Source organism: Pecten maximus, chromosome 6 (genome assembly GCF_902652985.1).
Source record: "Pecten maximus chromosome 6, xPecMax1.1, whole genome shotgun sequence".
Taxonomy (NCBI): domain Eukaryota; kingdom Metazoa; phylum Mollusca; class Bivalvia; order Pectinida; family Pectinidae; genus Pecten; species Pecten maximus.
Window position 1 is genome coordinate 12,075,297 of NC_047020.1, and position 15,766 is coordinate 12,091,062.

The following is a 15,766-nucleotide window of genomic DNA, read 5'->3' on the forward strand; positions in this document are numbered from 1 at the left end:
CTGAATAAGTGAATGTATCTATTCAAATGACACATTAATAAAATCATATTCCTGATTCAAATGCAGTCTTATTTTCACCAAAAATGATTCAAACTGATATAATTTTGTTATCCGTGCTGAAACTGTGCATTTATTAATTAGTTCGTTAATTTATTTCACCAGCAGTTTTACATTATAACCACCAGAATTAAAACTATGCCGTTTATGTTTTTGAAAGATATTTCTTGTTTAACGTATATAATTCTTACAAATAAAGTGCCTTACACATATATTTGCATTTGGATTACAAACCATGATAATAAGTTACAAAATGATTTACAGTTTATCAGAACAAACTGACTTCCAAATTGTAACATCATGGGATATGTAATTGTATTTACGCGGAATAGTTATTCAGGCTGGTTATTCCTATAGTAATACAACAGGCTGGTAATATAGCCGTACACAAGTCTATACCATCTGGTTAATTATTCCTATAGTAATACAACAGGCTGGTAATATAGCCGTACACAAGTCTATACCATCTTGTTAATTATTCCTATAGTAATACAACAGGCTGGTAATACAGCCGTACACAAGTCTATACCATCTTGTTAATTATTCCTATAGTAATACAACAGGCTGGTAATATAGCCGTACACAAGTCTATACCATCTTGTTAATTATTCCTATAGTAATACAACAGGCTGGTAATATAGCCGTACACAAGTCTATACCATCTTGTTAATTATTCCTATAGTAATACAACAGGCTGGTAATATAGCCGTACACAAGTCTATACCATCTTGTTAATTATTCCTATAGTAATACAACAGGCTGGTAATACAGCCGTACACAAGTCTATACCATCTGGTTAATTATTCCTATAGTAATACAACAGGCTGGTAATATAGCCGTACACAAGTCTATACCATCTGGTTAATTATTCCTATAGTAGTACAACAGGCTGGTAATATAGCCGTACACAAGTCTATACCATCTGGTTAATTATTCCTATAGTAATACAACAGGCTGGTAATATAGCCGTACACAAGTCTATACCATCTGGTTAATTATTCCTATAGTAGTACAACAGGCTGGTAATATAGCCGTACACAAGTCTATACCATCTTGTTAATTATTCCTATAGTAATACAACAGGCTGGTAATATAGCCGTACACAAGTCTATACCATCTGGTTAATTATTCCTATAGTAATACAACAGGCTGGTAATATAGCCGTACACTAGTCTATACCATCTGGTTAATTATTCCTATAGTAGTACAACAGGCTGGTTATTCCTATAGTAGTACAACAGGCTGGTAATACAGCCGTACACAAGTCTATACCATCTGGTTAATTATTCCTATAGTAGTACAACAGGCTGGTTATTCCTATAGTAGTACAACAGGCTGGTAATATAGCCGTACACAAGTCTATACCATCTGGTTAATTATTCCTATAGTAATACAACAGGCTGGTAATACAGCCGTACACAAGTCTATACCATCTGGTTAATTATTCCTATAGTAATACAACAGGCTGGTAATACAGCCGTACACAAGTCTATACCATCTGGTTAATTATTCCTATAGTAGTACAACAGGCTGGTAATACAGCCGTACACAAGTCTATACCATCTGGTTAATTATTCCTATAGTAATACAACAGGCTGGTAATATAGCCGTACACAAGTCTATACCATCTGGTTAATTATTCCTATAGTAATACAACAGGTTGTTAATACAGCCGTATACAATTTTCAATTTTCAATTTCTGTATTAACTGTGGGCCATATTGGGCCATATTGCCCATTGGTACTTATTACATAGGAGCCTGAAGTTGGTTCCGATAATTCTTCCTCTTTTCAAGTGAACACGTTATTTTTCCTGTCTTAACAACATTGGTACGTAGGTCAGAGTTTTTTGGAATAAGTAAACAAGATAATCGTCCCCTGGGACGAACGGTCCTGATTAGGAATGCGGTAAAAATGTTCTGTATGCATGGGATGTCCACCGGCCATAAGGCATCAGCTCCTCATCTGTTACCGAACTTCTGGGGGCGGGTGTTGCTGACCCAACCCGAAACAAATGGGGAGTGTATTTAGACGTATTCATACCTATGTGAGAAATAGCTAACTTCAGAAAAGGACCAAACTGGAACCCGAAGCGAATAAGAGGTGTATTTGGATGCATCCATAACTATGTGAGAAATTGCTAACTTCAGAACAGCTGAAAACTGGAACCTAGTAAGAGGCTTATTATCTGCATGGCATAATATGTACCCCTCTACTGTTGGCTTTCTGCAGATGAATTGCTCATAACACCGAACTCAATATAATTAAAATTAGACTTGTATTCTAACGATACCCCATAGGAGGTCATCTCAGCATGACCTTTGGGCTTCAAATATAAGCCAATGAAAACTGGTCAATGACGTAATTAATCAACCAATGATAAAGAGTCTTATACGAGCATTCGGTTGTGTCTCCTTAGTATTTGCGACTCAATTCTGCGCTTGATTTTAACTACATGTACGCAAAATTTCACATAACTGCTAGATTATTTTAATTGCCACGGTAATAAAAATATTGCTAATCCTCTAGACGTTACTGAAAGAAGAACAGAAAACGATTTCACGACGCTGTTGCCTTCTCTGTCTTTCTCTCGTACGATGAAGAAAAACCCACACGAACAGCACACGTTTGTTACATTATAAATTCGTTGAGGTTTCTTGATGAGCCGGAGATATATTTCGAGTTAAACGGGGTCTTCGAGTTATCCGAGTTCGAGTTAAGGAAGTTTGACTGTAAAAAATAAAGATATGTTAGGCTGTCAGAAACGTAGTTAGGTTAGTCACTCGAGTGCACCAAGGCACACCGGTAAGATCAACTGGGTACATTCAAACGAACTCCATTGGTTATCGAGCCGGAGGCGATACTTATCGTTATATATAAAAATGTGTGGAAGGCGAGATTACCTCTGCTTTGACTCCATTTCAGAGAACGGAAATTATGTCGCATATTCACCTCAATTTTCATAATATATTTCTTAACAAAGATTAATTCTTATCATCAAGATAGTGTCTATAACAAACACAGACAATGGTCTGATTCCTATCGTCCAGATAGTCTCTGTAACAAACACAGACGATGGTCTGATTCCTATCGTCCAGATAGATAGTGTCTTTAACAAACACAGACGATGGTCTGATTCCTATCGTCCAGATAGTCTCTGTAACAAACACAGACGATGGTCTGATTCCTATCGTCCAGATAGTCTCTTTAACAAACACAGACGATGGTCTGATTCCTATCGTCCAGATAGTCTCTGTAACAAATACAGACAATGGTGTGATTCCTATCGTCCAGATAGTGTCTATAACAAACACAGACGATGGTCTGATTCCTATCGTCCAGATAGTGTCTATAACAAACACAGACGATGGTCTGATTCCTATCGTCCAGATAGTGTCTATAACAAACACAGACGATGGTCTGATTCCTATCGTCCAGATAGATAGTGTCTTTAACAAACACAGACGATGGTCTGATTCCTATCGTCCAGATAGATAGTGTATGTAACAAACACAGACGATGGTCTGATTCCTATCCTCCAGATAGTGTCTGTAACAAACACAGACGATGGTCTAATTCTATCGTCCAGATAGTGTATATAACAAACACAGACGATGGTCTGATTCCTATCGTCCAGATAGTGTCTGTTACAAACACAGACGATGGTCTGATTCCTATCGTCCAGATAGTGTCTATAACAAACACAGACGATGATCTGATTCCTATCGTTCAGATAGTGTATATAACAAACACAGACGATGGTCTGATTCCTATCGTCCAGATAGTGTATATAACAAACACAGACGATGGTCTGATTCCTATCGTCCAGATAGATAGTGTATGTAACAAACACAGACGATGGTCTGATTCCTATCCTCCAGATAGTGTCTGTAACAAACACAGACGATGGTCTGATTCCTATCGTCCAGATAGATAGTGTATGTAACAAACACAGACGATGGTCTGATTCCTATCCTCCAGATAGTGTCTGTTACAAACACAGACGATGGTCTGATTCCTATCGTCCAGATAGTGTATATAACAAACACAGACGATGGTCTGATTCCTATCGTCCAGATAGTGTCTGTTACAAACACAGACGATGGTCTGATTCCTATCGTCCAGATAGTGTCTATAACAAACACAGACGATGATCTGATTCCTATCGTTCAGATAGTGTATATAACAAACACAGACGATGGTCTGATTCCTATCGTCCAGATAGTGTATATAACAAACACAGACGATGGTCTGATTCCTATCGTCCAGATAGATAGTGTATGTAACAAACACAGACGATGGTCTGATTCCTATCCTCCAGATAGTGTCTGTAACAAACACAGACGATGGTCTGATTCCTATCGTCCAGATAGATAGTGTATGTAACAAACACAGACGATGGTCTGATTCCTATCCTCCAGATAGTGTCTGTTACAAACACAGACGATGGTCTGATTCCTATCGTCCAGATAGTGTCTGTAACAAACACAGACGATGGTCTGATTCCTATCCTCCAGATAGTGTCTGTAACAAACACAGACGATGGTCTGATTCCTATCGTCCAGATAGATAGTGTATGTAACAAACACAGACGATGGTCTGATTCCTATCCTCCAGATAGTGTCTGTTACAAACACAGACGATGGTCTGATTCCTATCGTCCAGATAGTCTCTGTAACAAACACAGACGATGGTCTGATTCCTATCGTCCAGATAGTGTCTATAACAAACACAGACGATGATCTGATTCCTATCGTCCAGATAGTCTCTGTAACAAACACAGACGATGATCTGATTCCTATCGTTCAGATAGTGTATATAACAAACACAGACGATGGTCTGATTCCTATCGTCCAGATAGTGTCTGTTACAAACACAGACGATGGTCTGATTCCTATCGTCCAGATAGTGTCTATAACAAACACAGACGATGATCTGATTCCTATCGTTCAGATAGTGTATATAACAAACACAGACGATGGTCTGATTCCTATCGTCCAGATAGTGTATATAACAAACACAGACGATGGTCTGATTCCTATCGTCCAGATAGATAGTGTATGTAACAAACACAGACGATGGTCTGATTCCTATCCTCCAGATAGTGTCTGTAACAAACACAGACGATGGTCTAAGTCTATCGTCCAGATAGTGTATATAACAAACACAGACGATGGTCTGATTCCTATCGTCCAGATAGTGTCTGTTACAAACACAGACGATGGTCTGATTCCTATCGTCCAGATAGTGTCTGTAACAAACACAGACGATGATCTGATTCCTATCGTTCAGATAGTGTATATAACAAACACAGACGATGGTCTGATTCCTATCGTCCAGATAGTGTCTATAACAAACACAGACGATGGTCTGATTCCTATCGTCCAGATAGTCTCTGTAAAAAACACAGACGATGGTCTGATTCCTATCGTTCAGATAGATAGTGTCTATAACAAACACAGACGATGGTCTGATTCCTATCGTCCAGATAGTGTCTATAACAAACACAGACAATGGTCTGATTCCTATCGTCCAGATAGATAGTGTCTATAACAAACACAGACAATGGTCTGATTCCTATTGTCCAGATAGTCTCTGTAACAAACACAGACGATGGTCGGATTCCTATCGTCCAGATATTCTCTGTAACAAACACAGACGATGGTCTGATTCCTTTCGTCCAGATAGTGTCTATAACAAACACAGACGTTGGTCTGATTCCTATTGTCCAGATAGTCGCTGTAACAAACACAGACGATGGTCTGATTCCTATCGTCCAGATAGTGTCTATAACAAACACAGACGATGGTCTGATTCCTATCGTCCAGATAGTGTCTATAACAAACACAGACGATGGTCTGATTCCTATCGTCCAGATAGTGTATATAACAAACACAGACGATGGTCTGATTCCTATCGTCCAGATAGTGTCTGTAACAAACACAGACGATGGTCTGATTCCTATCGTCCAGATAGTGTCTGTAACAAACACAGACGATGGTCTGATTCCTATCGTCCAGATAGTGTCTATAACAAACACAGACGATGGTCTGATTCCTATCGTCCAGATAGTGTATGTAACAAACACAGACGATGGTCTGATTCCTATCGTCCAGATAGTGTCTGTAACAAACACAGACGATGATCTGATTCCTATCGTTCAGATAGTGTATATAACAAACACAGACGATGATCTGATTCCTATCGTCCAGATAGTGTATATAACAAACACAGACGATGGTCTGATTCCTATCGTCCAGATAGTCTCTGTAACAAACACAGACGATGGTCTGATTCCTATCGTTCAGATAGATAGTGTCTATAACAAACACAGACGATGGTCTGATTCCTATCGTCCAGATAGTGTCTATAACAAACACAGACAATGGTCTGATTCCTATCGTCCAGATAGATAGTGTCTATAACAAACACAGACGATGGTCGGATTCCTATCGTCCAGATATTCTCTGTAACAAACACAGACGATGGTCTGATTCCTTTCGTCCAGATAGATAGTGTCTATAACAAACACAGACGTTGGTCTGATTCCTATTGTCCAGATAGTCGCTGTAACAAACACAGACGATGGTCTGATTCTATCGTCCAGATAGTGTCTGTAACAAACACAGACGATGGTCTGATTCCTATCGTCCAGATAGTGTCTGTAACAAACACAGACGATGGTCTGATTCCTATCGTCCAGATAGTGTCTATAGCAAACACAGACGATGGTCTAATTCTATCGTCCAGATAGTGTCTATAACAAACACAGACGATGGTCTGATTCCTATCGTCCAGATAGTGTCTATAACAAACACAGACGATGGTCTGATTCCTATCGTCCAGATAGTGTCTATAACAAACACAGACGATGGTCTGATTCCTATCGTCCAGATAGTGTCTGTTACAAACACAGACGATGGTCTGATTCCTATCGTCCAGATATTCTCTGTAACAAACACAGACGATGGTCTGATTCCTATCGTCCAGATAGTGTCTGTTACAAACACAGACAATGGTTCGATTCTATCGTCCAGATATTCTCTGTAACAAACACAGACGATGGTCTGATTCCTGCCGTCCAGATATTCTCTGTTACAAACACAGACTTGAACTTCTACTATAAAACACCATCTACGGGATGAAGATTATCATATGCAGTCTTTGAAAACAATATACGGCCATTTAGTTGGTAGTTTCAGACAAGACAGTCTAAAGTCCTATTATTTAGATGATTTGATATTTGTGGATACTAAACATTCAAATGACTGTTTTCTTTATACCAGCATTCCAAGTAATCTATAATGTGCTAGGGGTACCTATTGCTGGGAATAAGACAAGGGGGCTTACACCTGTTTTAGAATTCCTGGACCTGGATATCAATAATACATTAATGTGATAGTAAAAATCCCTACGGACAAACTAGTTGACGTGAAATATAAGATCAGGTATGAAAAAAGGTTACTAGAGATGGAGTCATTGGCAGCTAAGTTGAATTCTTGTGCTAGGACAATTCCCCAGCTAGGACATTTACATGTCGGCTTCGTGATGTAATGACAGATATAAAGAGGTACTCTTTTCAATCAGGGTCATCCATGATTATAGGAGGACTTGAAAGGCTAAAGTTTGTAGACTTGTTTAATCGATGTTATCATTTTGGTAAGACTGAATGGTTAAACTCTCTTAATCTGGCTTTGTACACAGATAGCGCTGGGTCTAAAAGTGGAGCAGCCTATCTTCAGCGACATTAGTCAATTTGGGTGTGACCAAAGCACTGTTTGGCAACAGAAATAATGCGGGATATTACATTTGTAGATATGTCACCAATAATTGTGGCATTTTACTTTTGGGTAGATTGAGAGAAAGACGGATAGTTGTATACACAGTCAATGCCGCCTTAGTGGCAGTTTTAAATAGAAAAATATCAAAGTTACCCAAAATCACGAGTCTAGTCCGTCATCTGATTTTGTATGTAATGCTGAACAAAATCAATTTCAAAGCGCGGCACATAGAAGGTGCAATCTGATTATTTCCAGGACGTTTCTGATCACATTATGATAAGTTATTCAAGGTACATGATCACACTTCTGACATAAAATCTCCGTTCAGATTTATTTTACTTGTAAACCCAGAGTTTCTTACGAAGCGACTACGGTAATCACACCTGGCAGGATATGCCCAGAGCTACTGAGACTACACTCTCATTGAATCCTATTGTAAACCGTCATGCTTGACCGCAGACACAATACCTGGCTTCCAAACAGGTTTTGCTGGTGAGGTACTGCATTGGGTATTTAACGGATCTGAAGCACGTTGTTATGTAATATTCCATTAAAAAAGTATACTGTACCCATAATGGACCCCAGGTTACCTTGCACTTTTACAAACCAAAGACATACTATCTGTGTAGTTCACCTATGCATTGCCCAATATTAGCATATCCAATGGCAAAATTGATTTCCTTTCAAAAAAAATCCAGAGCCATTTCTGGAAATAGCATCATTATGAAACTAAACCAAGTTGTCCATCCATTTGTCTGAAAGGTACTGCTATCAATATTTTACCTGAGTATTAATCGATTATAAATACCATCAAAATCATTGACACATATACCTTCCCCCTCTGAAGTGGTCTGTTGATACATAGGGTAGGTGAGTTTGCAATACTGTAAGTTAAGATCTAAAATGTATTTTTATAATTCAAGCTTAGGAGTACATTTGTACAGAGACGTATATAACCTGATATACAAGTCTCTGATTTGTATATGTCATATGGTTATCCATAGAAAAGCATAATTTCGTACCTGTTACCTGTTTTAAGATATATATTTTCTTAAGTTTCTAGTTATTCTCGCTGTAAACAAAACAACAATCTGATTTATTAGGAAGAGTTGGTAGGCCTTTATGAATACAAGAGTGAACCATTTTCAAACGAAACACAGGGAAAACCATAGCTAATCTCGTAAACACCCTGGTGTTTGTACAAACTATTTCAATAGCAAATAATATTTAATTGATATCTGGTCAAGAACCATAAGCTTATGTTTTACAACTGTTGGATCATATGTTGGATCATATTTAAGTGACTCAGTTATAAAAGATCGATGTGTACTTGCGCACTGTGTATTTCCGGCTGGTACTTCACTTGACAACACGTGGTCTGTGCCGATACAGTTGTGTTTGTATTATTTGCCGCAGATATCATATATTGGTCTTTTATGATTTTTACAATATCATTTTTTATGTACCACGACAGAAATAATTTAAATAGATATTAAAGTGCTGAAAGTGTGCGTTAATCTTCTCGTCTTTCACTCAGAAATGAAATGTCGGACACTGGGGCGACACCCAATGTCGGACACCACACCCAATCACATGTATATATATTATATATAATAACTCAAGTAGTAATAACGACAGTACATACAAGTAAATTGTCGAATTTTCGAGGCAACCTGATCCTTATCAAGACACTAGTATATATAAACAATACCGGTCACAATATAGATAGCCTAGATTATGATGCATTTTACTTCGTCCAGAGACAGTATACATGTAGCTATAGGCTATTTATAGGTCTCTGCTTCGTCTGATAGATAGGGTCTAGTAATTAATAACGACGGTATGGTCCAATATATTTACTTAATTTAACCGGTTTTACGTCCGCTATTCCGGCCTTGTGGCCTTTTAGCTGACGATGATCAAATATAGAAGTTTTAGAAAGCCAGGAAACGAACCGAGTTATACCCTACGCCAGCCGATTAGGGCGAATTTAGACAGAACTCAACCGTGCGACAAAGCAGCGGGAGCCCAAGCATGTAGAATGTGTGCTAAGCTGCCGAAATTCAGCGATCGATGTTCAGACGTGTCACCAGCTCCATGATCTAAATATAAGTACTGGATCCTTTATATATAACGCGCGCAAGAGGCGTATTTTCTTATATTATGAGGGCCAAGATTAGGCCTAACCTGACCAATGTCGTCGTCAGCATGACGAGGCGTGTCAACAACTAGGACGTGCAGGTCACAGCAAAAATAGTTTTGAGGGACGAAGGATCTCAGGAGATTTACTATAGTAACTTAACAAATACCTCACTGAAGCTAGAGCTAGTGTCCCTAGTGTTGTGTATGGGACAACTGAAGCTAGAGCTATTGTCCCTAGTGTTGTGTATGGGACATTAAATGTGCATTCTGACACGCAGGATCCAAGAATATGTATACAAATGATTGATATACCATAAGATATGGGCGACGTAATCCTGATCAGTATGTCAAAGCAACACGATAACTTAATGTTGCAATAGTTACATTATTTCATAATATCAACGCTTGTGCTTTGTGACCCGTTGATAGCGGTATATATATAGCTAGCGTAGACCGGGTGTATACATAAACATCTGGACTCATTGAGACGTAACAATGTTTGATATTACACTGGAACCTTTAACTGGCTCAAGTGGACTAGTATGGACACTTTTCGTTCTAAGTGTGGCATATTACCTGTGGGACAGGCACAAGAGATTGAAATCCCTGCCCCCGGGGCCTACACCACTCCCACTACTAGGAAACATACTTAATTTGGCATCTAATGACCAGATAGAAACTTTTCGTAAACTGCGTGGAAAGTATGGGGACCTGGTCACTCTTCATGTGGGGTCCATCACAATGGTGGCGGTCAGTGGTTACGACACACTCCGGGAACTCTTCGTCAAGCGTGGTGACGTCACGTCTGACAGACCTGACCTATTTGCATTCAGGGTGATAACAAAAGGCGAAGGTAATTATCATGAATAACTTTGTAAGACTATCTTACATATCTGTAAATTATATGTATAGATTTGTGCATATGTATTAAAAAAAAAAAAAAAAAATGATGTACAAAAATGTACTTCTGTTGCTATATAAACGGTGATATTGAGTATAATATATTTAGGACGATTCTGGGGCGAAATAACTGTTGTTAATCCCTAGTAAAATGGGTATTGCCGAGTGCAATGAACATGCATAGAAATAATTTCACACACAAAAAAAGAAGTTATTCACTGACGTTGATAGTAAATGAAATCATGGGAAAATGTGAAATGTGTCGTTTTCAGTAAAAGTTGTCACATATTTTGTCGGTATTCATGGGACTGCAGTATTTATGGAATAAGCTATTACCACGTTGTATTGAACAGCTTAGGATGACGTCAATAAGCTATTACCACGTTGTATTGAACAGCTTAGGATGATGTCAATAAGCTATTACCACGTTGTATTGAACAGCTTAGGATGATGTCAATAAGCTATTACCACGTTGTATTGAACAGCTTAGGATGATGTCAATAATCTATTACAACGTTGTATTGAACAGCTTAGGATGACGTCAATAAACTATTACAACGTTGTATTGAACAGCTTAGGATGACGTCAATAAACTATTACCACGTTGTATTGAACAGCTTAGGATGACGTCAATAAACTATTACCACGTTGTATTGAACAGCTTAGGATGACGTCAATAAACTATTACAACGTTGTATTGAACAGCTTAGGATGACGTCAATAAGCTATTACAACGTTGTATTGAACAGCTTAGGATGACGTCAATAAGCTATTACAACGTTGTATTGAACAGCTTAGGATGATGTCAATAAGCTATTACCACGTTGTATTGAACAGCTTAGGATGACGTCAATAAGCTATTACAACGTTGTATTGAACAGCTTAGGATGACGTCAATAAGCTATTACAACGTTGTATTGAACAGCTTAGGATGATGTCAATAAGCTATTACCACGTTGTATTGAACAGTTTAGGATGACGTCAATAAGCTATTACAACGTTGTATTGAACAGCTTAGGATGACGTCAATAAGCTATTAACACGTTGTATTGAACAGCTTAGGATGACGTCAATAAGCTATTAAAACGTTGTATTGAACAGTTTAGGATGATGTCAATAAGCTATTACCACGTTGTATTGAACAGCTTAGGATGACGTCAATAAGCTATTACAACGTTGTATTGAACAGCTTAGGATGACGTCAATAAGCTATTACAACGTTGTATTGAACAGTTTAGGATGATGTCAATAAGCTATTACCACGTTGTATTGAACAGCTTAGGATGACGTCAATAAGCTATTACAACGTTGTATTGAACAGCTTAGGATGACGTCAATAAGCTATTACAACGTTGTATTGAACAGCTTAGGATGACGTCAATAAGCTATTACAACGTTGTATTGAACAGTTTAGGATGATGTCAATAAGCTATTACCACGTTGTATTGAACAGCTTAGGATGACGTCAATAAGCTATTACAACGTTGTATTGAACAGCTTAGGATGACGTCAATAAGCTATTACAACGTTGTATTGAACAGCTTAGGATGACGTCAATAAGCTATTACCACGTTGTATTGAACAGTTTAGGATGACGTCAATAAGCTATTACCACGTTGTATTGAACAGTTTAGGATGACGTCAATAAGCTATTACAACGTTGTATTGAACAGCTTAGGATGACGTCAATAAGCTATTACAACGTTGTATTGAACAACTTAGGATGACTGTCAATAAGCTATTACCACGTTGTATTGAACAGCTTAGGATGACGTCAATAAAGCTATTACAACGTTGTATTGAACAGCTTAGGATGATGTCAATAAGCTATTACAACGTTGTATTGAACAACTTAGGATGATGTCAATAAGCTATTACCACGTTGTATTGGACAGCTTAGGATGACGTCAATAAACTATTACCACGTTGTATTGAACAGCTTAGGATGATGTCAATAAGCTATTACCACGTTGTATTGAACAGCTTAGGATGACGTCAATAAACTATTACCACGTTGTATTGAACAGCTTAGGATGACGTCAATAAGCTATTACCACGTTGTATTGAACAGCTTAGGATGATGTCAATAAGCTATTTCAATGTTCAATCTGACATACACTGTAAATTACCGATAGCATATTTATTTGTGTAAAGCCCCTATTAAAGAAAATTCAAAAAAAAATCGAGGAAAAAACTTGTTTTTTCAATGGGTAAAGTTACAATCAACTGACCCGAGAAGACGATAACGTGCTGATATAACAGCGGTTGAAATTCACTCTTCGTAAACACGTTTCCATTTACGATCGGTGTCGAACCTAATTATATATATAAGTCAGGAAATCCTTTAGACGTTTCCGTGAGGGGTCTGAACTCTGAAAACATAAGATTAATATATGTAGGGTTACGAGTCGATTAACTTACTAACGTCTGCTAGCTGTGTCATAGTATCCTAGAGTGTATCAGCAGTAAACCGCAAGCAAACGTACCGTATTATCTTACTATTATGGAGACGGGACATGTATGCTGAACTACAATAATCTTTAAGATTAAGTTTAGATTATTTTTCATTTCTTTCGACGTTCCCATAAAGTTTTTTATTATTATTATTATTATTACGACGCGGACTCGGTATGTTTTCGTGGTAACTTTGCATTTTCTCAAAAGCGTTCTTAATACCGAAAAATTGGCAAATGATACGTATATTTGGGCCTAAATGGAAACCTTAGGGATGCTATATACACCAGATTAGGCTGTCTAAGCGTATACATTTAAGATATTTCGACACACAATTATCCGTTTAACTTGATAATTAGCTCCTATAAATTATGGTTGTATAGATGGGTGACGTTCTTTCCAACAGGAATTGCCAGCAGATCTGGACCGGAATGGAAGACACACAGAACATTCGCTATCGGAGGAATGAGGGATTTTGGCTTCGGCAAGAAAAGTATAGAGGGAAAAATAATGGAAGAAGTTGAAGTATTTCTGAATGTTCTTGACGAGAAACAAGGACAAGCCGTGAATCCCGATTCTTGTATCCAGACCAGTGTTGCAAACATTATATGTGCTATTATATTCGGTAAGAGGTTCGAGCATGGCGATCCTGTATTTATAGAACTGGTAGACATGGTAAAAGAAAACTTGTCTCTTATCGGACCCGCTGGGATTCTCAACCTCATGCCTTTTCTCCGGTTTCTCCCAGGGGATCAGTTCGGTTGTAAAAAAGTCCTTCAAAATGCCAAAAAAGTCGAGAAGTATCTTTACAAATTGATTGACGCCCATGCGAAGGACTACGACAAGGAAAACATTAAAGACTTCATCGACGTTTATTTAAAGGAGATAAAGAATAAAGAAGGACAGGGCACTTCCTTCACAGGTACGTACATTGTATGTACAGGTAAGTGGGGACAGATATGTAATCAGGTTATCGATTGCGTAATCATCAAAAATCACCAAATGTAAAAAACGAGTAAATAATAAACAATGGTATACCTAAGGAAATCGACTTCCTCTTCATGCTCCTAAATCAAGAAACAATTTTAGACTATGCTTAGTCCGTCACGCATGACGTCATTGTGATAAGCTAAGTTTCCCGATCCTTTGGTCATGTCCCTTAACAACATAAAAATACATTTTAACATTTGATATTTCTAATAGACTTAATGTGAAACAATGCTTTCGACGTACTTATGATTACCCTCTAATTTCAGTGTCTCAGCTAATGAATTCAATAGCAGACATGTTTATTGCTGGAATGGAGACTACAACAACAACTCTTCTTTGGGCCATTTTGTTCTTCCTTCACAACCCGGATGTACAGGAACGTTGTCACGAGGAGGTTACGAGGGTGGTAGGAGAGGGTCGTTTCCCATCCCTGTCAGGACAGACCACACATGCCGTATATTGAGGCCACAATCACAGAAATTCTCAGGTGTGGAAATATCGCTCCGCTCGGTGTGCCACATGCAACAAGCACTGACGTAAATTTCAAAGGATATATAATTCCTCAAGGAACCATGTTGATTCCAAACATCGGCTCTGTCCACACTGATCCTGTTCTATTTCCCGGATCCGGGTAAATTTAACCCATCAAGATTCATTGACAGTGATGGCAAAGTTCACGGAACGGAACATGTTATACCATTCTTTTTCGGTAAGTTGTCATTAATGAACACGATTTAATGCAGCAAAATCCCCATTTTCTTCAAACGAATATTGATGCATCAGGTTTTATTTTCGTATTAGAATGAATATGGTTATTGTATTTCTTTTTTAATAGTTATGGGTAACTTCATTTGATTTATTGTCGTATTTTCTCTAATGAAATTTATTTTTTTGATGTAAGCAATTAAAAAAAGCATGAACACAATGTGAAAGGTTCAGAAACTCATCAACTTAAAACAACAAAAGAAGATTTAATGTTTGTTTACTAAATTTAGAAACAAGGGAGATAACTCGGAAAATTGAAGTGTCCTTATTGTTCCGTGGAAAAAAAGACATGATTGTTTCTAACCTGGTATAACCTTTGTAAATAAACTGGTATTTTATTATTGCTACAGGTCGCCGTGTGTGTATGGGTGAGGCTCTCGCCAGGTCAGAACTGTTTCTCTTCCTAACCTCCATGGTTCAACGGATCCAGTTTAAAGCGATTGACCCAAATGATATCCCACCCTATAAAAGGCGATTTAGGAGCGACATTCAAACCATGTACTTATCAATGTGTCGCCGAGAAGAGAGTTTAGAATAAGGACTGGTATATGACTGCTCTCTTTATTCCATTACAATATGTCTATGTTTTCATTGATACAGTGTCTATGCAAGACACGGTAGTAATAGAAGTGTCGACATTCCGACGGTGATATTTTTTATATAAAGTGTCATATTCAG

The 15,766-nt window shown here is 38.0% G+C and overlaps 1 protein-coding gene across 1 annotated transcript; it reads left to right on the forward strand.

Annotated features, from left to right (window-relative positions):
• Positions 1 to 9,881: 9,881 nt before the first annotated feature.
• LOC117328982 (cytochrome P450 2H2-like) lies at positions 9,882 to 15,766 on the forward strand. The gene is made up of 4 exons (XM_033886634.1): positions 9,882 to 10,832; positions 13,740 to 14,255; positions 14,590 to 15,032; positions 15,439 to 15,766. The coding sequence occupies exons 1-3, from the start codon at positions 10,475 to 10,477 to the stop codon at positions 14,784 to 14,786; spliced, it is 1,071 nt and encodes a 356-aa protein (XP_033742525.1). The 5' UTR covers positions 9,882 to 10,474; the 3' UTR covers positions 14,787 to 15,032; positions 15,439 to 15,766.